Genomic DNA, 21,768 nt, shown 5'->3' with positions numbered 1-21,768 from the left:
AAACCAAATAGGAAGAGACAGAAACAAGGCCCAAGAGAGCAAGGACAATGCCAACTACCACTCCGGTTACCCAGGTGCAACCGGAACCAAGTCACCCACTCAACCAATATGAGGAAAGCTAGTTGCATGAAATAACCGAGGACAAAGAACAAAATGCCATCACCCTCTTTCATACCACATTACTATCTCCACTACATCCCACCCAACAAGCTGCCCTCCTTGGACACACTACCAGAGTACTCATCTGTGTGTTTGTTCCTCTTTTCCTTTTTAGAAACTATGCATTAATTACAATCCATGACCTTTGGTATTCAAGATTAAGTACATTCATCAAACTACCCATGTACTAATAATCCAAGCGTATGGAGACCTCAATCTTCTTCCCTACAAGCGGTTTTTTGAAGAGTGAGGAGTGGGAGAGAGATTTGTTGCATGTTCGTTCAATCAAGTCATGATCAAGTCGGGAGGGGTTTGAAGAGATGCAAATCTATGGTATCACCGACGGGGTGCTTTGAGGACAAGTCAATTAGTAAAGGCTCTGGTGATGCATAGTTAGTTGAGTGCGTGAATAAGGATGAGGCAGTAGAGTAGGTCTGGAGATCAATGTGTCAGAGAGGGTTCAAGCAATGAGGTACTCTTGTATGCCGAGGTGGTGGCGCACAAGTCTTGAGGAGGTTTCTCCCCTTTGTTGGAGGAGGAGCTTAGGATGTTGCTCAAACTGGAGTTGGGATGGCGTACTAGAGAGGCAAAGTGAAAGGGTGGCTTAACAAAGGTAGGGAGCATGCTATGGCCTATGAGATGTCTTTGGATACGATTAAGGAGTTTGAAAATCTGGTTAGAGGGGGACTTTATCTCTATTGTGTAGGTAGAGTGCCTTCACTGGTGGAGCTTTTCCATTTTTTTGCTCTTCAGGCTATTTTTTTGTCATCTTGCTTCTTTGCTAGGTTTATTGGTAGGGTTTTTCCCTTTTGCATTGTGTTTTTAAGGCTATGTGTGATGAGTTGGTTGGAAAGTCCCTAGTGTTTAAGGGTTTGATGGTTCTGGTGGTGCCATGGAGTCCCACCTTTAGTGTGGATGAATTTTGTTCCATGAATGCCCGGTCTGAGTGGAATTCTCAGGACTCCCGATCTAGTTGGGAGATGTTGTGGATAGGATCACTTCTTTGTTGGGCATGGTTTTGCTTTTCCCGTGCTCTCCAAGGAGAGATGTTGGCATACACAAAGCTTGGATTATGTGGGATCGAAGTCAAGAGACCCCTGATTTCATTCAAGTGGCATTTTGTGAAGGGGACATCTTTTGCCAAAGGGTTAGGTGTGGGCCATATTCGGATGCTAGCTACATCAGTAAAAAGACTGGACGCTTCGCTAGAGAATGCACTGAGAGAATGGAGAACACCAAAGTGGCTCGTGGTCCTTCTATTGATCCAGCTCATGATGTTCTGGGTTGGGTGAAAAGCCAATGATCCTTCTACTGATCAGAGGCATCTGAGGAGAAGGGGTGTGCTTATCTTATTCCTAGTTTGGCTCTGTCAATGGAAGATCCATGTTGTGCAGCCTAAGAAAGGCGGGGAACCTTAGGGAGACCCTCTGCATCCAAAATAGACTAAGTTCATTAGTCCTTGGAAGTTTGTCACCAAAAAGGGTAGGGTGGTCAAGATCTATAATGGTCGGCCCTTCTTTGAGGAGAAGACAAATGTTGGGTGTGAAGCCTTTGAGGGCCTGATTCAGCTTAAAGATTCTGCTACTGCGAGATGCGGACAAGAAAGTCATGCAAGGTAAATCCCGGATCCACATAATATAGTTGTTATTTTCCTATTGTTGCAATTGAAAGGGCATGTGAGTGCTAGGCAAATGTTTTGCTTGAATTGAAGGCCACTCACTGAGATCCTATTTCAAGGGAGGAAGAAATGTTGGATGCTTATTTGCATACGAGGGTATTGGAAGAAAAGACCCAAAATGTCATGCCAAAGTCCAAAAAGAAGCAGTCTGTGGTTTCATGTGCTATGGTGAAAAGGATCAAGGAAGTAGCTAGGAACTCTCCAGGGGGTAAAGAAAACCAATTCCATTTAAGGGTTGAAGCCCTCACCAGAAGGGGTTAAAGCCCTCACCAGAAGGGGTTGAAGCCCTCACCAGAAGGGGAGAGAGATAAAAGAAACTTGCACTTGCAAAAGATGTGTATCTTGGAGGAACACAATATCATGCAGCAATGCTAAAAAAATGAAAAGAGGGTGATAGAATGAAAAGAAACTTGCACTTGGTTCCAAAAGCTGTGTATCATGGAGGAATCCCAATATCCTAGCATCAACTCCCATGCAATGCTAAAAAATGAAAAGAGGGTGATACAATGAAATAGGTAAAGGTTAACATCTATCTCCAATGTTCTCTTCCACCCCCATAAATGCCTCCTATGTGCCATATTACGATATCACTCCTATGTGAAGTTACCAAACCCTTACTCCTATGTGCTAACTCCACCAACCACTAACTCTATGCCTAATCATGATCAACACATATCCGTGGTTAGGAGGTGTGGAATTGGAATGACTTCCAGGGTCAGACACGGCTTTGTAGTCGGACCTAAGGCACTATGTGCTAGTGCTTTAGTTTGCCTTGGGGCGCTTCTTTTTTTTATGGTTTGTGGGGCAATTGTTATTTCTAGATGACCATGTTCACTCTATGTCAAGTGATGCAAATAATTGTGCATTGAGTACATAGTGTGGGGGAAAGAGTGAATGAAAAACTCAAAAATTCAATGATGGAGAGAGAGAAAGAGAGAGCGAGCGAGAGAGAGAGAGAGAGAGAGAGAGAGAGAGAGAGAGTTTATTAAAGCCTTCGAAAGATCGATGGGTCTATGAGACTGTGAAAATCCTGGTACAAACGAGCTGTGGTGGTGGAGTTACTAAACGAGCATCCACACCAATGCAAAATGCAAAAAATGCAAAATGGTAATACTAAGTATTAAGTACAACATAGTCATATCGGTGGTCGACTATGTATCAATCATCATCATCAGAACATCACGGTGGATGAGGCAATGGAGGGATGAAATTGGTGATAGAGTGTTATCAGCCACTCATGGGTGTGGCCCATGTCTCCTGGTCATAGCTCTGTGCCTAACAAGGGCTACAATAACCCCTATCGATCGGGCTTTGAATCTAAACAGGGAGGGCATATCCCCAAGTGCAATATGCGTGTCAACCCTCTATCTAAGCTGTCGGGTCACTAGCTCTGGGTCACGGTCATTCGAGGCCTCATCTTGTGGGGATCCATGTGATCTGGGTGAAAAAACTCCATGATAGAGCTTTGAGAGGGATCATCCAAGGAAGAAGTTTGCTTCTGTTTCCATGCTCACCTTCATGGGACGAGAAGGATGGGATACCCATGAGGGAGTCACAATGGAGGAGAACTGAGAGAGGAGATGAGCTTCACATACAAGGAAGGGAAGGGCAGGATAAGAAGTAAGGGAATACAAGAAGAAGGTCGAGAGCGAGGGGGAGTATCTTGAATGTTTGACCTTACATTAATGGCCAATGGAGCAAGGTACTTACCATTAGAGTACATAAAGGGTATCCAAGGGAGGAGAAAGAGCTCATGTACCTTGCTACAGGAGTAGCTTGGTTTATTGCATCACAAATTCAATTCAAAATTGTGTTCATAGCAGCCCCAACCTTGCAAAGGTTGATAATCACAGAGCAGAGGATCTTCCAGTTGTTTGTTGTGTTTTACGATTGCGGTTCTTTGGCCGACAATTTCAGTCACTCAGATGCATCCCAAGGTAAATGAGATTTCCAGATTAACTTGTATGACCGAGTTTGTCAATTTTGACCTCAATCAATTTCATGATCATACTTGCTTAGTGTAAGATGACTCCTCCAAAAATATACATGGCAAGAGTGATGAAGGGAGATGAAGAGAGCAACTTGGTGCTCTGATACCATGTAGAAAATCTAGGAGCACAAGAGGAGGGTGGTGTAAAACATGGTGGATGCTAATAATACAAAAGACGCTCTCAAAGAAACATGGAGAGAGAGACCAAGACTATCCAAATTCTAGATTGGATTTCATTCCACATCCACACGCTTTACCCATGTGTGTTCTTTTAAAAAGAGTAGGATTAGGGTCCTCATCCCCAATCCACAAGTTTGCATCTCATTGGCTTGCTAACACCTGCTCACACATGCACTCTCTTGCTTCCACTAGGAAGTGATTTACAACACCTTGGTGGTGGATTGTGTGGAAGTAGGACCCTATGGATGATCTAAAGGACTTATGTGCTTAAGACAAATAGTTTCAAAAAGGGTTTTCTATGTTTCTCACCCATACAGCAAGACTCACACACATGTGTTTGAAAATGCACCTATGGAAGTCCCAATACCATGGACTTCTTGAGGGATACAAGGCTACTTAAATAAAGGCAACCATAGCTCTTATGTGCTTGTGCCATAGTGTAATCAAATAGGCATCTTGACTATGAAGATGAGTGGTCCAATTCTAGAATTGGTTTTGGTCCTCAACCAATGCTTTGAACTCCTTAAACCAATTGAACACTTCAGATTTTCTTTTCATGAGAAAGAGCCCAAGTGATCCTAGAATAATCATCAATGAATGTGACAAAATATTGATACCTTCTATGGGTTGTGACATTCATTAGTCCACAAACATCACTATGCACAATCTGCAATACCCATTGTGCTCTTACTTAATGTAGACCATCCTTTTCGAATAGTAGGCGATGCAACTTTCCTAGAGCACAAGCTTCACACACCTCTTGAGCGGGCTGCTGTAATTTTGGCAATCCTTCAACCATATTATTATTATGCAAATATGCCAAAGCTCTGTGATGTCATGACCAAACCTAGTATGCCATAAATCACCCGGAGGAGTAGAAGAAATAGCCATAGCATGCTAATTATAGGGATGAGCATCAAGCTTGTAAAGACCTATTTGAGGGGAGAGGTTCTTATCCTTCCAGAGGTGTTACTGGAGGCCAAAGGCTGCTGGCGTGAGAAGCATGAGTGTTGCAATGCTCTAATGCAATGGACCGCATAGAGTGCACCGTGCAGTGGTGTGTGAGTGCCATATGCTATACTATAGTGAACGACGACGTTACAAGTGCACTATGCTAAATGACAATCACCTGAGAACTCCACAACATAATCAGAATAAGAAAATCTCGTTATACACCAGTGAACAATCCCCATATTGGGAAGAGACAAGAAAAATGAGAAAGTGACCAAGATGGCCAAAGTACATATCACTAGACCAGTGTCTCCAGGTCACAAGTCGCAAGTCTATCCCTATAGTAGATAGAGGGTACACACAAGTCTCTCCTTGGTGAGCTTGTAGCTCTAGTCTCTATCTCTCCTCACACTCTCCTTTCTCCCGCTCCAGTGCCGAATGCTGAATGCCCAATGCTCTCTCTCTCCTCCCCTTTCCACCTTAGCCTTCATCCTCATCCCCGCCTTGGAGGGCCCCTTCTTCATTGAGAATCCCCCCCTTCTTCCCATTGGTCATCCTCTTATCTCCTTAGTTGTTGAGGATAGCCATTGAGCCACTAGCTCTCTTGATGGCTATGGCGACTTTCTGACTCCCTGACTCGCCAGCCTCTTCTAGTCAGGATGGTGTAAATTCTCCATGTGCAGGTGATCTGGATCATCACACCATTGAGCCACTGTGTAACTGTAAATACTCTTGACTGCTCCATGTGCTAAGCTCACTCTCCATGTGCGCAGCTCTCGATGTCACCTTGGGCATGATACTCCTGGTTGACATGTGTCGATGCCATGGTTGCCTTGGATAGTACTCCTGGATGAACCCATGTGATCAACTCCTCGTGTCATGTGGTTGACTTGTGTTGACACATGGTCAACACCTATCGTCATGTGGTCAACACCTGTCGACATGTGGTCAACGCCTATCATCATGTGGTCAAGGTTGTTTCTATTGTATTTCTACACAAGGCAATGTACTTCATCACTTTAACACATGACAATTGCAAGAAGACTTTGCTTGCTTCTTGCTTTGCCATGACAACATTGTGGAGCCAAGATTGAAGCTATATCCAATGGTGAATATTCTATCATTTGCACTTCCTACCCAATCGGCATAATTGTATCCATGGAATTGTAAGCTGGATGTTGGCATATTGTACTCCATAATTCCATGTATCGTGAAGGTATCTAAGAACTATCTTTGCAATAGCCCAGTGAGTCTTCTTGAGATTATGCATACATTTATTGAGCACACCAACTTCATATCATATGTCTATCATGGTGATAGTCAACCTGACATTCCATGGGAGTAAGGAGTGGCTTGTTGTCATGTGGATTAAATTGCTTAATTACCCTCTGAGTGTATTGGTCCTATGGTGAAAGTGTAATCCCTATGTCAACCCTATGTGAAACTGTAATCCTTATGTAAGCCCCCCATATTTCTATCCCAAGAAAATCATGGATTTATCCCATGTCCTTCATGTCAAACTCCAAGGTGAGTTGATGCTTAGATCTTGCAACAAGCTGTGCATATGGACCCTAATCAAACATATGAAAACTAGATGCTAAGAAATGATGATATATCCTTTAATTCCATGCACAAGGGGACTCTTCACCAACTAGGAGACTTTGTATTTCATCCTATTGAGAGCTTACCATGGAGACTATGTCATGCAAATCTCCTCATCCAAAAAATGCATGCTTCACATCCATTAAAGTAGGAGGTAAGAGCTATGGATGTCTTAACTATGGTCATCTTTGCAAATGGTGCTTTTAACCGTGACATACTCTTAGGCATATCCCTTCACTACTAACATGCCCTTGTATCTATCAACCTCTCCATCTGAGTTGAGTCTGAATTTGTAGGACCATTTGTATCCTATTGGCTTCTTCTATACAAGAAGATGTGTCAAGGTCTAAGTCTGGTTTTGGAAAAAAAAGTGTACTCCATCCATCACATATTGCCACTTGCAAACTTGCACTACTTCTTGGAAAGAACGTTGGCTCATCAAATTCCATCACTTTGGCCATGAATGCATAGTTTATCTTGTATGTCCACTTTAAAAGTGCCTTTCAGCCATGAGCAGATCTTGTGAGATTGGACGTGGAACTCTTTGGGGTCTTGGTGATGATTGTAGTAGTGGTTGTATCCACTATGTTAAAGACCTTCTTGGTCATTGCAGACTAACTTTTGACAATGCAAGTAAAGAAATCCCTTAGTATTGCTGCTTGCATCATCAACACTCCTGGCTAAGGCATAATAAAAATTATAGTCGGACTATCAAGTATGATGAAGCCTTGTCAATGATAACATCTCTAGACATGATCAGTCTCACTGCTAAATTGGATCATAAAGTCTGTATGACTTTGATTCTCCAACATACCCTACAAAGGTGCACTTGATGAACTTGAAATCAAGTTTATTCCTAAGTGATTGAGAACATGAGCATAAGCAAGAGAGATAAATATTCTCAAGTGGTCAATAGAGGGCTTAGTTCCCGTGAATGCCCTTTGAGTGTCATGTCCTATAATAGAGCAATGGGGTTCCTATTTGTCAAGTAGACAATTGTGTCACATGATTTGGACCAATACTTCTTGGAACGTTCTTCTCATTGGGAATGCATTTGGCTTACTTTGCAATCACACTGTTCTTGCACTTAGAGACTCAATTCTACTATAAAGTTCATTTTGCATGTGAATTGGCATTTGATTCTGAGAGTGCTCTCAACGGCGGAAGCAAGAATGGAAGAAGGAGAGAGAGAGACAGAGAGCCACACAAGTTTTGGTGGGTGCAGAACCACCCTAATCTTCTTTTTCATTCATTTATATATGTGTTTGAGTATTGTACATAACTGGGGTTAAGGCACAGTGACCTTTAACCCCCACAACCTCCCACTTAAAGGACAATGTGCCTTTAAGGGAGAACAACCAGTGAGCATACTATCCAATGCCCATCAATACATGACAATACTCAAACTAGGTAGACTCTTCGTCAGCATATCTACAGGGTTATCATCTGTATGAACCTTGACAAGCTCTATGCGCTTGTCTTCAAGTACCTCCCTGATGAAATGGTACTTGACCTCAATGTGTTTGGTCTTTGCATGAAAGACCGGATTCCGTGCTAGCTGAATAGCACGCATGGAATCACTATGCAATGTCGGTACACCTGTATGAATCCCCAAATCTCCCACTAGCCGATCAAGCCATATAGCCTCCTTGCAACCCTCTGTGGCCGCAACATACTCAGCCTCTGTGGTAGACAAAGCAATGCACTTCTATGCGCGAGACATCCACGACACTGCACCACCTGCAAAGGTGAACACATAACCAGAAGTGGATCTCCTACTATCCACATGCCCTGCATAGTCTGAATCTATGTACCCAAGTACACGCATGTCTCCTTTACCAAAGCAGATGCACATCTCCTTGGTACCCTTCATGTACCTCATGATGCACTTAACTGCCTCCCAATGCCTCTTTCCTGGATTAGCCATATACCGGCTAACAACTCCCACTGCAAATGCAATGTCTGGTCTAGTAGCTATCATAGCATACATAAGACTCCCAACTGCTGATGCATAAGGAACCTTGGCCATCATGGCCCTCTCCTCATCTGATTTGGGACTATCTGTATGACTCAGTTTCACATATGGAGGCAATGGAGTACTCACTGCCTTCCCCCCCTCCATATTGAAACGCTGCAATACTTTTGTAACATACTCTTTTTGTGAAAGCCAAAGGAGTTTCCTACTCCGATCACGCGTGATGCACATACCAAGAATATGACCTGCAAGTCCCAAATCCTTCATATCAAAGGCCTCATGCAACTTGGCCTTTAAAGCATCTAGCTCATAAGTATTCTTGCTAGCCAATAGCATATCATCCACATATAGTGCCAAGATTATCAGGCTATTATCCTTAGCCCTTTTAGTGTAGAGGCAGTGATCAATTTCACTCCTTCTAAAACCCTGGGACCGAATGAAAGCATCAAACTTCTGATACCATTCTCTAGGTGCTTGCTTAAGACCATAGAGACTCTTCTTCAGCTTGCAAACTAAATGCTCTTTGCCCTTTTCTTCAAAGCCTTCCGGCTGAACCATGTAAATTTCCTCATGCAAATCCCCATGCAAGAAAGCTGTCTTGACATCCATCTGCATAAGCTCCATATCCTCTGATGCCACTAGTCCAAGCATGCATCTAAGTGTGGTCATCTTCACAACTGGAGAGAATATCTCATCAAAGTCCACACCCTTCTCTTGCTTGAACCCTTTAGCAACCAAACGGTCCTTGTACCTAGGCACATCATCACCTGTGACCTTCATTTTGTAGACCCATTTACATGGCAATGCTTTCTTTCCATGTGGCAAAGAAACCAAGTCCCAAGTCTTATTCTTCATAAGTGAACTCATCTCTGATTGCATAGCATACTCCCACTTGCGTTGATCCTCACGCATCATAGTCTCTCTATAGCAAGAAGGCTCCCCGCAATCAGTGAGCATCCCATAGTCTACCCCTGGAACAAACCTATCAGGCGGTCTAGACACTCTAGATGATCTTCTCAAGGGCATTTCAGCTTGCTGTCCCACTTGCATATCAGCCACATTTGGCTCATCATTTCCACCAATAGATGATCCATCATCTACCCTTGATTGTATACCTGTGGGAGTACTTGGTGGCACCATTTCTTGCACATTTGGTGCATGGACAGCTTGCTGTCTATCAACATATGCAGGTGGATTCACATCCTAGAAAGTGATTCTCCTCATTTCCACATCCCTCATGGGTGCCTTATGCATCTTCTTCTCATTGAAGACCACATCATGGCTGCGTATGATCTTCTTTGCTTCTGGATCCCAGAGACGATAGCCCATCTCTCCACTTTCACCATAACCTAGAAAGATGCATTTCCTAGACTTAGGATCTAGCTTCTTTCGAAGCTCTTTTGGCACATGTGCATATGCCTCACACCCAAATATACGCAAATGAGAGTAAGAGGGCTTCTTGCCACTCCATGCCTCTTCAGGAATACCACCATCCAAACTCTTACTAGGTGATCTATTGATCACATGCACTGCAGTCTTCATTGCCTCAGCCCAAAAACCACCAGAAAGACTTGCATTGGAAAGCATGCATTGCAACCTTTCTTGAATGGTACGGTTCATCTTTTCTGCAACTGGATTTTGCTCTGGAGTACGAGGGGATGTGAGCTCCCTCTTAATCCCACGTGTATCACAGAAATGCTGAAAGTCATGCGAGAGATACTCTCCACCATTGTCAGTCCGTAGGCATTTAAGCATTCTACCTAACTGATTCTCAACCAAGGCCAGCCATTTCTGAAATACCTGGAACACATCACTCTTCTGAGCTATAGTATAAGCCCACACTTTCCTAGTTGCATCATCAATGAATGTCACATAGTATTCAGCCCCGCCTAATGACCGTGTAGGCATGGGACCGCATACATCTGAATGCACCAAATCAAGCATTTCAAACTCTTTCTTTCCCCTTCTTTTATGAGCTGATTTAGTCTGCTTCCCATAGAGACAGTGCTCACAAAATTCAAAATCAGAGAAACTCAAATGCGGTACATAACCCAAACGGCATAAGAGTTTCATTCCATTCTAGCTCATGTGCCCCAACCTGCAATGCCACAAAGAAGTGCTTGGCTGCTCGGTTATTGCAACAACATGATCAAATACCCCTGATACATGTAAGGGATACAAAGTCCCACACTTGGCACCCCTGGCCAAAAGCATAGAGCCCTTCTGAATTTTCCAACTTTGAAAGCCAAAAGTGGTGTGAAAACCAGCATCATCTAGCTGACCCACTGAAATAAGACTCTTGGTCAGCTTAGGCACATGTCTCACATGTTTCAAAACAAATGCAGGCCCATTTGCAAAAGAAAATTTTATGTCACCTACTCCCACTATGTCACATGCATAGTCATTTCCAAGATGCACACAACCTGTCTTTCCACTGTCATAAGTGGAGAACCATTCCCTATGGGGAGTAACATGGAATGAAGCACCAGAATCCAAAATCCAATCCTGGGAATATGCATCATCTGAAGTGGTAAGCAACTCTGCAGATAAACTAGACATGAAGAGAATGTCATTGTCACCATCATGTGTGACTACATTGATCTCCTCGATCTTCACTTTTCCTTTGTCCTCCCTTGGACTCTCTTCCTTTTGATTTACACCCCAATTTGCATTCTTTTTCTTATCCTTTTGCTCTCTTTTCAGCTTGTAGCAATCCTTTTTCATATGGCCCTTCTTGCCACAATGGTAACACTCAATGTTCCGTGCCCTAGATTTGCTACGAGACTTCCCTCTTTCTTGGGACTTCCCCCTGAACTGTGATCTACCGCTTTGCACATTTAAGGCTGCATCCTGCTTGTTGCTGTCCATAGACTTCCGTTTAATTTCCTCGGCCAACAAGCTACCCACAACATCATCAAATTTCAGTACTCCACCAGGTGCAGAGTTACTGACAGCTGTACGGAAGGTATCCCACTCAACGGAAGCAAGAATGGAAGAAGGAGAGAGAGAGACAGAGAGCCACACAAGTTTTGGTGGGTGCAGAACCACCCTAATCTTCTTTTTCATTCATTTATATATGTGTTTGAGTATATTTCCAATGTTGCAAGTACACAATGAAGACGAAAGTCAAACTTGTTGGCCTTAAATACATGCCACCTTTTGAAGGGAGGGCGAACCCTTGTACTCTCTTGTACCTCTTTCATTCTCATATTACAAACACTTGGCCCATACAGCTCCAAGGCAAATAGCATATGCTAATCTTCACACCCTCTACTACATCTTCGCTTGTTATTACAACATATGAACTGTTAACCGTTGCGGCGGTTAACAGTATCCATCCCCCAGAAGCTCTTCTTTTGACCCCAAAAAGCAAAAATGAATTGCTTTCTTTTTAGAGTATGTTGAGTTTCTAGCTAGCTTAGTTGTTTATTTTTGCTTGTTGGCTCAAGGCTCGAGGTCTTCTTTAACTTGTTGCAGTCCAAATTTAGGATTAAAGCTTCATCTTTGCAAAGTTTGATTCGTGACAAGAACAAGGCTTCCAAGTGTTGAAGTTGGTCGTTGCTTTCATTATTTTTTATTTTCGTATTTTTTAAATTTCTTCTCACATATATTGTAGACACCGTGGAGTCGTCTAATCTACTTGTGTCTACTTCAATAGGTGCTCTGGCAGCCCGTTTGGAGGAGTTTGTGACTATGGAGCCAGTGTCATGCATTAAATTAGTAATATTCTATAGATTTTAGATAATATTCAGCATACTTTACATTTGCAATCGTCGGTCCCATAGTCGTCAATCTCGTTACCTTAGTTGTCAGGTAGGTCGTGTGTCGATCACACCAGCAGGTGGGAAGGAAACTTTGGTGCCACCTACAATGTCCAATGTTGTCTGTCCAACCTCTTTAGGAGTTTGCAGATTCTTGATTTTGCATCTATCCCTAAAGGATTTGAAACCTCCCACTTTTAATGGGGAGGGGAAAATGATAAATAAGATGTGATCAGCACATAACACTGCTAAGATTGGGATGGGCTTGATTACCTAAAGCTATCAGGTCCATCTCATAGGACCCTTGTTGGGTCGGCAAAGACTTATCAACTTGGTTTGGGTAAGGGTTCAAAACCCTTACTTTTCATCCATTTGGTAGTTTTCTCATAACTGCCTTTTCTAAGGTTTCAACTTAAAAGATGATTGAACCTTTCCTAATTTTTCTCCAAGTCCATCCACAAAGCATTGTGTAGAGTATTTCTTTGTGAGCATTTCTAGGTGAAAGATTTATAAGCTCTATGTATTGTCCTAAAATAATACCAAAGTGAAGATCTTGTTTCCTTTTTATGTGTGGTTGATCGTTTCTTGAGAAACTCAAAGTGGTGATTGCTATGGCTCCCACCTTGAAAGTAGTGGATTTGAATATGCCATTTGTGCTTGGGATAGATTCTACTAGTTATCATGCTATAGGTGCTATCTTACTTCAAGGCAATCGTGTGTAACTTTTGAGAAACTGGATAAATGGCAGCATAAATACTTAGAATATGAGAGAGAGTTGTATGCAATAGGACATGCATTAAAAAAGTGGCAGCATTGTTCATATGGTGCCTGCACTGAGATAGTCTTTGATTTGGAGAGTACCAAATGGTTATTGTCCTAAAAAGAGTTGAAAGGTCATAAAGCTTTCTGCGTTGAGTTGCTCTAGGAGTGTAACTTTGAACTCAGGTATCGCAAAGGCCATTACAACATGTTGCCGATCATTGAGTCGCTAGAGGAAAGGGCTTGTGGTATGGGACACATGTCTAGACTTTGAGGCTAGTTGGCTCTTTGCGGTAGTCTAGACATCTAGCTCGCAAGTGGCTCGATGTACTAAGCCTACAGCTGGGAAGTGAGCTACTAACTCAAACTCTTATGGGTGCATCCAATGGATTGATTTGACACTTGTTCCAAGTTGTTTGGGGCTTACCAAACCTAGTTAGGGCCTGTTTCATTTGATTAATGAGTTGAGTTTTACGCGATTAAAGAGTGGTTTCTTAGAATCACTAAAAGGTAAGTGGGAAGTTGATTCACATTATTCTGGGTGTGGCATGCAGTTAAAAAGAGGAAACCCTCATCCTCAAACTCTCTTACAGAGGAGGTTATTGGCCCTAACCATGAGATGGACATGCCCATAGATTTTGGTACTCTCATAATTTGCTAACGAGCGATGAGAAGATTTGGTGGAAGATTTTTTCCATCGAAGATGGTTACTTGCTCTACAAGGGTAGAGAATGTGTACCAGTGGGCTTGACACATGGTGCCAAATTGTTTATGAGTGTCATGATAGTCCGCGACCTATTAGAGAGTGCATATAGTAATTCAAAGCATTCTGCTACAGGGTATATTCCGTTTATGCTGATGTACGGTCTCCAACCTTGAGCCCCCCATGGCCATTGGTCTTGAGAACGATAAACTATAAAAAGTTAAGGATTTTCTTCAAGATCTCAGCGAGATGTTAAAGATAGCCAAAGATAATGTTAGACGGCCCCAGGAATGTGCTAGACATTATGTTGACAAGAATCATTGTTAGGTGACCTTCGAAGAAGGGAAAAAAGTTTATTTAAGGGTTCCTAACTAGTCCAAATCCTTAAAGGCTAGCATAGTTCCTAAACTATCGTTGAGGTATTGGGGTCCATTTGTAATACTTGAAAAAGTTATGGGTAGTGATGATAACATCGTTGACTTATAAGTATTAGTCGACCATATCGAGGCAAGACATGCATGAGGAGGGTTTACTTGGGAGAAGTTTAATACACTTATGTTATGCTTTCCCAAATTTGTTTTCGAGGATGAAAACTCTCTTTAAGGGAGGGATAATGTTATGATGATGGTAATTCTAGGAATGCGGTGAGAGCAAGATCGATAATGGACATGGGATGTTCGTATGTAGAGCCTTCGGTAGTGAAGGTGTGTCCATTAGTTAGGGGTCTGTGGGAGTCACCATGATAGTTCAGCTGGCTTGAGATCACATGGTGACACACATGTGGGGTTATATATAAATGATTGGTAGAAGCTATGTATGGCTAGACCGCCTGGATTAGAGTGTGGTGGCTGAGATTAGTGTGGAGTGCCTATATGGTGGCGTGGCGTGGCTAGGTGGCTACTACTGGCATGCTCTCTCCTATCGGTGTCCTTACATTGGATGCGCAACTATTACCACTATGACTATAGGTCCTTGTTTGTTCACCTTGCAAGGGGTCTATGAAAAGCACACGATTTGTCCATGACAAGGGTCAATCTTTGTATTCCCCTATTTGTACTCAAGTCGATGATGTTGGGAAATAGGATACTCCTTTATGTGTTGTTGCTTAATCGGAATTAAAGAAAAGTCTCTTGGGTGGGTGCTTGCCCACCTGAGCTGATTGCCCGCATTAGATTCCCTTGAGAAGCCCGTTCCTACTTGTGAGCGTAGGCCACAAGTGGATGTTTCCCTTGTAGTTAGTTGGTGGGGGGGGGAGAAGAGTTCACACCGTGTGCCCGGACATGGAGGAAGAAAATGGAGAGGAGGATGGATGTCTAGAGAGGTGGTTCACACCACTAGGTGCAATTGGTAGAGTTTCAACACCCAATCAATGCATTTCCCGCCCTTCTCTTTTCTTTGGCCAAGGAGTTGGGTAGCCTATTGCAGCTGGACATTACTTCTTTTCCTCCACGTTTGGGCTTGCTGTCTTAGCTATTGATTGAAGTAACCTGTCCTCCACTTTTCCTCCATGTCCGGGTGCATGGTGTGAACTCTGCTTAAGGATAGCTTTTCTTAGGACTGTTTTTCCTTACAATAGCCATGGCGCACGAAGTTTTAGATAGATTCCCACATTATAACATTACGAGCTTGATGAGGGAGGCAACTAGGTGCGGCTAAGGGTGTTTACACACTATGGGCACCCAAGATGCAATAAATGGATCTGAACCGTGGGTGAGCTATGAGCGAGTGGGCAATCTTGCCCGTCCATGAGCCTTGGGCATGCCCACGGGCGCGCATGTGTGTAAACACCCTAAGCCTGAGAGCTTGGACAGGGGTCTCCCCTACCCTCTAGAAGCTGATGATTTTGAATACTATATATACTTTCCAAGGCCAAAAAGTCTTGTGATATATATATATATGTCGTCGTTTGAAAATCCGACAGTGATACGCTTTCTGTTGTTTCAACTAGAATGCCGAAGCAGGAAAGTGCCAACGATTCTGCTCCTTCCTTAGCACCCGACGCCAACGAGCTGCCCTCCCTCAACTTCCTTTCCGTTTGCTCCTGCACTTGCACCATTCATACACCTTATTTGGCCATCTTTGAGCGGATGCCTTATATCACCTTCAACACTTATATGACCACCCTAACTTTGTTTGTGCTGTTTTGTGTTGGAATGTAGCCCGATTTTGATGCGTGGACAGCTTTACAAGCTCAGGCATTGCAACCCCCTGACACCACAGTGCAACCATTGCTCAATCTGGACGCGTGCCGAGCAATTTTGCCACAGGTTCAAACTGCCTGTAATACGTAACTTCATCTTTAATTTAGGTTGTAAGGTTGTCCGTACAAGCATACATTCTTTGGATTGAAAATGGTCTCCCCCCCAATCAGTATTTCAAATTCATTTCTAAAAGCGACATCGTCTGAATTGGATATTCGGACTTGATAGATATCAGGTCCTATCTGCTGTCTCCGTCCGTCTGTCTCTTTCCTTTTCTTGCATTCATGCACGCACACACAGAGGCATGGAGTTGTGTTAGTATAAAAAGAAAATTGATGTATGATTAAATTGACCAAAGGGAACTTGAGAACATTGATCAAAATAGCCACTTAAATTTTCAAGTGGGGAATGTAGAGGAGTCGTTTTGCAATTTTCTTCAGGTTCTTGAGGATGCATTTCCAATGCATAAGGAAGAGTCAGCTTTTAGGTCATAGCGCTGGACACCCAGATAGGATTTGCAGGCTCTACAAAGGGTGACGGTAGAATTTGAAACTCATGTGCTGCTATTGCAGCAGTTACGAGGACATTTCCAAGAAAAACATTAGCTACGCATTCAAGCTGTAAAAATTATAGAGAGGAATTTTTGGACTAAAAACAAAAGTTTGTGAGCTTCTTTCGGCTTATGAGGAACGCTAAAGACATCATGACGGTAGGGCATGGAGAAAGGAGCCAATGGAAAGGCATCATGCACATGGTATTCTTGCGGAAATGCTGAATGACACGGCCAAGTAACAAAAAAATTCTTTAGCAGTAGGGCAATAGAAGAAGGCTTCCCATAGGAACGGCCAACAAAATAGCTAGTGTGTACACAATCACAAACACATGAAAGCCACTCGAAGGTTCTGTACCCCAGAATGGTTGGTACAATGATGACTGCAAAGCCCTTAGGCAAGACTGACACTCTTTCTCAATCATCAGAATAGTGTCAGTACTTTTGCAATGGTTTGCGTATGATTCAAGTAATGCTGATTGCAACTCTGCACTAAAACGGCTAGAAATTTGTGCATGACACGAAAACTGCTAAATCACAAACATTTAGCAGAAAGAAACAAAAGGTATCAGCTAGATCCTAGCCTTTCATAGCCACTATTCTTCACGATTGAGAAAGTGTTTGTGCAAGCTTCATAATGAAGCTAGGTCGTTGTGAATTTTGTGGTGAGACAGATTGAGCGTTAAAATTAAATGAGAGAGAATTATCTATGTGTATATAGACACCAACACAATTGGTGCAAAATATAAGATGTGTATGTCGTACATGAAGCAAACCTTTCATAGAATCTATTGTGTCCGATATGGCAGTTTACCTTGAGGACTTACGGTCACCATCCATCTTTCACATACAGTAGTACTGTGTTCTCAATGTGTCGATCTTGGTGTCAAGGTCATTCGGTTCAATAGTCAAAGGTAGGATTGACGATAGGTCTTCGCTAGATAATCCTTTAGTTTACTAAGACCATCCCTATGGTGGACATAAAACATGCAGCAGATATTAAAGAGCACTGAAACATCCCTCAGCCTCAAAGAAAGAGAATCTAGAGATACCTAGCGCCCACACCCAAAGTTGGGCGTGTGCATCTTGATCAGTGAAGCCAAAGAGCACACCTTGGATCGGAGCGAGGGGTACAGCCCATACGAGATCATACAGCATTTTACTGCATCAAATGCACAACAATCGAAAAAAAGTACAGATGTTCTCAAGCACAAACCATTCGTGGAACATTTTAAAGTCAAAATTCTTGAAACCATGATCGATGATGTGACGTGCAGATACATTGAACAATAATCGACAAGAAATGCGGAGGCAAGATAGAATAATCTATGAGGGCATTATCATCCACAAATAAGTACTGCCATCTCAAGAGAAGGCACATGATCTATATCTCATTCTATAGCAGAAAAGCTTGCCTGCTCTTCTCAAGAAGAAATGCTTCATCTTTTTGTATCTTTCTTGTTATTGTAATAAACTGATGTCAAATCCCAGTTCTAAAGCAGCTCATCCTGTGATTGTAATAAAACTAATGTCAACGTCTGATCATCTAAGAAAATATGAGTTGATGTCGGGCACGAAGGGATCTAGGAAGACTGCTGAAAGGTGGTAGTGTTTTTGCAAGGCATGGCCTGTAGGCATTTTTTACTCTCTCACGGATCTACGAATTCACCGCTGGTTGTATAGTCAAGCATCCGGAAGGACTTCTGGGTTGCTATGTGAAGAGAATTGGTGAGTAGGAGGGCTTTGGTGATGATACCTGGCTTTGTCACAGCTGAGTTTATAAAGAAGTTAAAACACCTCGGACCTCCTACAGCACAAGACAACAACTAAATTCCAATGGAAATGCATCTGGTGTTTTGCCTTCTGTACCTCAGCTCAAGCTCAAGGGTAAAAATACCAATGAATCCTTGCAGACTACGAGACTTGTGGTCTCAACTAGTAGACCTCTATCTCCTAGGACTTGGAATGCCTCGTCTTCAAATGCTCAGACTCTTGCAGAAAATTCTAGAATTAGCATTACATGGGCTGCTGTGACGGCAAGCCGTACTTTATTTCCAGAAGAAGAAATTACTGGTTTGATGCGTGGCTATCAGGCTGCACCTCCTCGTCAGGATCTCATCACGGATCCAGAGGAGACTATGTAGGCCTGATTTTCTTGTTTGTTGGATGATATGACATGTACATAAACTGTAAATATGCTGTCACAAATCAAATGCTTGACACTTAATGAATAGGGTTTATGTTGATGCAAAGAAATGGAAACTTATATGGGTGTATCTCAATCAAATGCAGCCAGATATAGTGGCTTTGCAAGAACATAATCAGCATATGTATGCGGGACGCCAAGGTCATTTTGCTCGGTATGATATTGTTTATGCGGGAGAGCACTCTTTCTCGGGTGTAGTCTTTTTGGTTAAGCATGATCTTCAGCCAGCTGTTGCTCTTAATGATAACCAAGGCAGATGGATTGTTAGAAAAACCCAATGGAGGGTACACACAACGGAAGACTGATAGAATAGCCCAGGAGCTCACACAGTGTGGTGTGGTGTGTGGAATCACAAACTTCTTAACTTATGTGCATAAAATAGATGTGCAGACTCATCAATAGACAATGAACCAGCCAGATAGAGAAACCACCGTCCAAAGCTATGGACACAATACAAAAGAGAGAGATCCAGAGTCCCACCAATGGTGTGGTCCTCTGATCTTACCACAAGGTACTTCTCCTATCTGCTGGCTATCTCTAGACTCGAGCCTGCATGCTCCACCTCGAGCGTTTGTAGACTTTCCATCTAGAACGATCCTCTCCACGTTGCTGTCTGGAAACCAGCCTAGGTGGGCTGCCACTCAAGCTTAGTCTGCAGCTCCTTGAGGGTCACCTTCACCTCCTGTGTATAGGCCCAAGGCTTGCCTTCTTGCTGCTCCTGTCTGCTGTGAGAGGGCTGCTCCATAGAATGATTTATGAGGGCTGGAGGCCCTCCTTTTATAGGCCCTGGAGCCTGTCATAAAAACCGACCAGTCAGCTTCATAGTGGCCGACCAGTCTGCTGCTGGTCCAGCCTTTTAAGGGTTCTAAAACCGGGGCCCTTTGGCCCAAACTTCTAGGGCCTTTGGCCCTCCAATTAAGGCAAGGGCCCAGCCCTATATAAGGCATGCCACTGCCTACTAGCAGCCCCATTTGCTGCTCCACCTGGCCTCCATGTGGCCGACCCAATCTGCTGGTCGGCCCCGCCCTTCTGCGCCATCTCCTCTGCCAGACAGCCCGCCACGCAGGTGCTTCCAGCCTGCCTATGTCGCCACCTATGCGCCTCTTTTGCAGGCCCATGGATTCCTGTTTTGACAGCTGCCCACATGGCAGACTGTGTGCTGCCCATGTGGCAGCCTCTGCCCTTCCTGTGTGCTGCCCCAATATACCCTGGTCTACCTCCCTCATGCTCTCATATGGGGGCTTACAGATGGGGAGGTGACCATTCCAACACCCCCTCTCACTGACACATCTCGGCCCAATGCCAGCACGTCGATGACGATGCTCTAGTAATTCCCTGGTCGTAGTCCTCTGGAACATTTCGGTGTCAAAGTCTTTTCCTGGCTTTTCATCCAGTGGCTCCTGCTCCACCAGGTCTGGTTCCGCTTCTGCACACCATCCTAGTACACAGGTCCATCTATTGTAGCACCTTCTGGCACCACCATCTTCTGTCACATTCCTGCCTTCGAACTCGAGCAATCCAGCCGTCACGATCTTCCAGTTGTCCCCCTCGTAATGAGTGAACAACCTGGAGTCTTCCAGGCACCATGCTTTGAGGGCCTGTTTCAACCCGTCCTTTTGGCAAGGTCTGCAACCAATGAATATTTCCAAATTACCTGGACCATGAACTCTTGCTGAGTTCTCAAGGAGGTACTCTTTTGGCTTCAGTACTCTTTGTCCATCACCTTCTAGCAATCTGTGTCCGAGATTTGAAGAAGCACCAATACTTCCCCTTGTGCCTTTGAAGAAGGCCAATTCCTTCCAATCTCGTAACACCTGAGACAATTAAAAAGCAGAGTCTCTCCATAGCATGCTATAAAGGCTCAAATGCAAAATATCAAGTACATACTAGACTGTTGTACTACCTGTGAAAGCAAACCCCGTACCTCATTGAGGCCCCCACCAAGAGCATGTGTAATCCTGTACTGTCCCCTTCTGAAGTACAACATCCATCTAACCATGAGACCTCAAGGCCCTCCATAGAATCCACCCTCGTGTTAGTGTTGTCCTTCACCTTCACAAAGGCATCTGACTCCTTGTCGACCCACATCTCTACATGAGACATCGTCACTGTGATTTCTTGGTCAACATATCTGACTTTGGTAACACTCGGTGATGTCACTAGGAGCAACTCTTTGATTACCACATTTGCTTTGGCCTCTCCCTCTAAATCTGAGTTGGACTCCTTTTTGTTTTTCCGATCCACCTTTTTCTTTTTGCAGTCCTTTGCAAAATGTCCTGGTGTATCACAATAGAAGCACTTCTTCTTCTGCTTCCTCTTCGAAGGCTCCTCGTCGTCAGTCTTTCTTGGACTTGCCACCGTTAGGCTTGCCCTTTCCTTTGCCAGTGTAATCCTGTTGGGATAAGTATGATCAAGGGCTTGCTCTATGGTGCATGTGTGCATCTAGGGGAGTCACATGTGTGTTTGTGTGTGTTGTAAAGGCACATCAAGTGCTATGATGTGTCTAGTGTGTGACCTAAGTGATGATGTAAGACAAAGGCAATCCCACTGATGTAGGGGTTGATTGCCACTTATGTAGGGAAGGTATTACCTTCTCCCCCTTTCTATAAGAGAGAGTCCTCTCTCTCACAATCTATAATAGAGAACAACATATTTCTTTCATTGTGCTCTCACACCTTTTGCAAGATGCATCTATTCTATCCTACGGGATCCTACACTTGGTATCAGAGCTTTAGGTTTTAGATCTAGCCTAGCCAAGCCTAGCATTAGATGCTCTCTCTAGCCTAAGCCCTAGTTAGGTGCCACACAATCATCTTCTTCCTCACCTCCATCTTCCACCTTCCCTCACCAAAGTCGATTTTTGGAAGTGAGATTTCTCTTCAAGCTTGCATTCTCAGCTTCTCATCTTTCAGGTGAGTCTTCCCAAGGTCAGGGCGAATCTGCAGAACAAGCCATACACGCTATCTCGCCATTTTCGGGGCGGCATTGCCTCAGGAAGCTGCATCGACCTTCTTCCTAGTTCTCACTGTGGAGAGCAACATTGTCAAATTCCT

The 21,768-nt window shown here is 43.6% G+C and overlaps 1 protein-coding gene across 4 annotated transcripts in view; it reads left to right on the top strand.

Moving 5' to 3' along the window:
• Nucleotides 1-15,674: 15,674 nt before the first annotated feature.
• Nucleotides 15,675-21,768, top strand: part of LOC147889630 (uncharacterized) — a 72,947-nt gene continuing 66,853 nt past the window's right edge. For all 4 annotated transcript variants that reach the window (XM_087391828.1, XM_087391827.1, XM_087391829.1 and 1 more), the window contains exons 1-2: nucleotides 15,675-15,791; nucleotides 15,918-16,025. In XM_087391828.1, coding sequence (XP_087247954.1) covers nucleotides 15,708-15,791; nucleotides 15,918-16,025 — 192 coding nt within the window. In that variant the 5' untranslated portion in view covers nucleotides 15,675-15,707. The remainder of the gene's footprint in view (nucleotides 15,792-15,917; nucleotides 16,026-21,768) is intronic.

This window comes from Dipteris shenzhenensis, chromosome 20 (genome assembly GCF_047967505.1).
Source record: "Dipteris shenzhenensis isolate YYH24624 ecotype China chromosome 20, Dip_SZ_1.0, whole genome shotgun sequence".
NCBI lineage: Eukaryota > Viridiplantae > Streptophyta > Polypodiopsida > Gleicheniales > Dipteridaceae > Dipteris > Dipteris shenzhenensis.
The sequence above is the reverse complement of the archived record's forward strand: the minus strand, read 5'-3'. Positions and strand labels throughout refer to the sequence as shown.